At 35.3% G+C, this 2,326-nt stretch overlaps 1 protein-coding gene across 1 annotated transcript; it reads left to right on the plus strand.

Annotated features, from left to right (window-relative positions):
* Positions 1–275: 275 nt before the first annotated feature.
* Positions 276–1,478, plus strand: LOC111987788 (zinc finger protein ZAT9). The gene has a single exon (XM_024019535.1). It carries the CDS (start codon positions 276–278, stop codon positions 1,476–1,478), a length of 1,203 nt encoding a protein of 400 aa, XP_023875303.1.
* The last annotated feature ends 848 nt before the right edge of the window (positions 1,479–2,326 follow it).

The raw sequence follows: 2,326 nt of genomic DNA on the forward strand, positions 1-2,326 counted from the left end.
GAGAGCCCCTTATAGTTATTATAAAGTATATGTTAAGTTGAGTTGTAAACCTAATCTTGCTGTGGCGGTGGCTGTAGTATATTCCTATACCTAATAGAAGACTGAATAGTAGTGAAAGGTTTCCGAGCTTCCCTATATAAAACCACTCTTTCTTGAGTAATTTTGCAGTAAACAGTAAACCCTAGTCTAAACCTTACAACGCAGCCCCGCTCTCTCTCTTTTCCTTCCTCAACTTTTGCTAGTTTTTCTACTCTTTGATCTTGGTTTTTTCTCTAATGGAGAATTATAACCATGATAGGTTTGAATGGAACGATGAGCTGTCAGAAGAGAACAATGGACTGCAAATCATCTTGTTCCCTGATGAACCTGAGCCCATACAAGTAGAACAAAGCTTTATTGGATTGCCTATACAGCAACAAAGTTTTGGGAAACACAAATGCAACTTCTGTCAACGAAAGTTCTCTTCCGGACAGGCCTTGGGTGGTCACAAGCGAATTCATTCAACCAAGCTCCAGTCAAAGAAGTTCAAATATAAGGTTGATCATGCACCTTCTTCTTCAGAAAAAGGCGACACAATCGAAACCGACATTGTGAATAGGGATATTGGCAAATTCCAATGTTGTTTATGTTTCAAAGAATTCAAGTCTAGGAAATCATTGTCTGGTCACATGAGGTACCATCCAAATAGGAATTGGAAGGGAATTCGGCCTCCTCAACCTGAACTTGCACTTACATCTCCAATACTTATGCTGCCTGAGCAAGATAAGGATGATTTACCCAGATGGACCAAGACCGCTAAGAGAGGCCGAGGAAATCTTGTTGATTCAGGTCGCGATCTTGATCCAGTTATTGTAGCAGCTGATGGTCTAATAAGTTTAGCTCAAGACAAGGATGAATATCGAGCTTTTGAACATGTAGCTAAGAGAAAGCGGATGATGGAAGAGCCACAATTGAAAAAGAAAAGAAATTTGAAAATAGCCGATCAAGAATCAGTAGATGTGGAATATGAATGGAGAGATTTTGAGCAAGGGAAAAAAGATAAGATAATAAGAGAGCTGCAAGAAGTTGAACATGATATTGCGACTATAGATAATATGTTGGCAGGGAAGAAGATGGAGAAGAGGAATTGGGAGTCAAAAGTAAGAGCTTTTGAGTCTCAAATTCAGAAAAAGATATTAAAGAAGCTTAAAGTATACAAATGCAGCACTTGTGCCAGAACCTTCTCAACTTTTCAAGCATTAGGAGGTCATAGATCTAGCCATACCAAACATAAGAAACCTCAAGCTATTGAACCATCCTATGCTACAAAAGGAAAAGAGTATGCCACTACTACTGGCCAGGTTGCTGAATCGAGAGAAGATGGTCAGACTTTTGGTGCTACAGAATCACTGTCATTACGAGAAGAAGCAAATCAGACTCAGACTAGTCGTAAAGTACTTGACTTTGATCTCAACGAACCTTTCTTCATGGAAGACTAAAAGATCCCAAGTATTCCTTCAACATGAGGCTGCTCTGCTTATGTTAGATTACTTGGTCAGATTTATATGTATTTTCTTTCTGATTTGCTCAAACTAAATTTGGATCTAACTAAGTTAGTTCTTCTTTTGTCTTGCTTGAACTTATTTTTACATGCATATCATCAATTACGTTTGAAATATAATTTCTTTTTTCTTTTCAAATTGACATGTTTATTTATCAAATAAAATTGAAGCTTTTAGGATTGCCAGTACCGACCAGTTTTTGATTTCAAAGTAACAAGTCTTTGTTAAATTAAGTATAACCCAATACTAAATAAATTCTAATTACAATTTTGATTAAATTGGATTTAATATATGTGAACAAAACCTGATGAAATTATCGTTGATCTTCTCTATATAAGTAATTTGCTTTTTGGCTTTATATATGTTTCTCCTTTTTGGTGTTATACTTGTTATGGTATTAAGCTATCTTCTTCATGTCTATTATTAATATTAGCTTGTAATCCATGCTTACACACACACACACACAAAATTGAACAAAAGTGAAAAAATGAATATTAGTATTTTTATATTAAATGTGACTACATTTGAAGAATGATATGTATAAGCACTATTGATGTAACGCAGTCTCACTTATTTTTATTAAGCATTTGTATTAGAGAGTTAACAATTTCAGGATCATTGCCATCATTTTCTTAATCACATGAAACATAATTTATCATGTTCTTGACTTCACTCTCTATATAAAGAGGAGCGAATTTTGTCTGTGGCAGTTTTTTTTTTCTTTAAAAAAAAAAAAATGGGTCCACCTTGGTCCATTTATGTCCTCTTGGATCCACTTCCGTCCC

This window comes from Quercus suber, unplaced genomic scaffold, assembly GCF_002906115.3.
Source record: "Quercus suber isolate HL8 unplaced genomic scaffold, Cork oak 2.0 scaffold_111, whole genome shotgun sequence".
Lineage (NCBI taxonomy): Eukaryota > Viridiplantae > Streptophyta > Magnoliopsida > Fagales > Fagaceae > Quercus > Quercus suber.

What these genes read in the sequence shown, in the direction of transcription:
- LOC111987788 (XM_024019535.1), top strand. Translation starts at nt 276, where the DNA reads ATGGAGAATTATAACCATGATAGGTTTGAATGGAACGATGAGCTGTCA.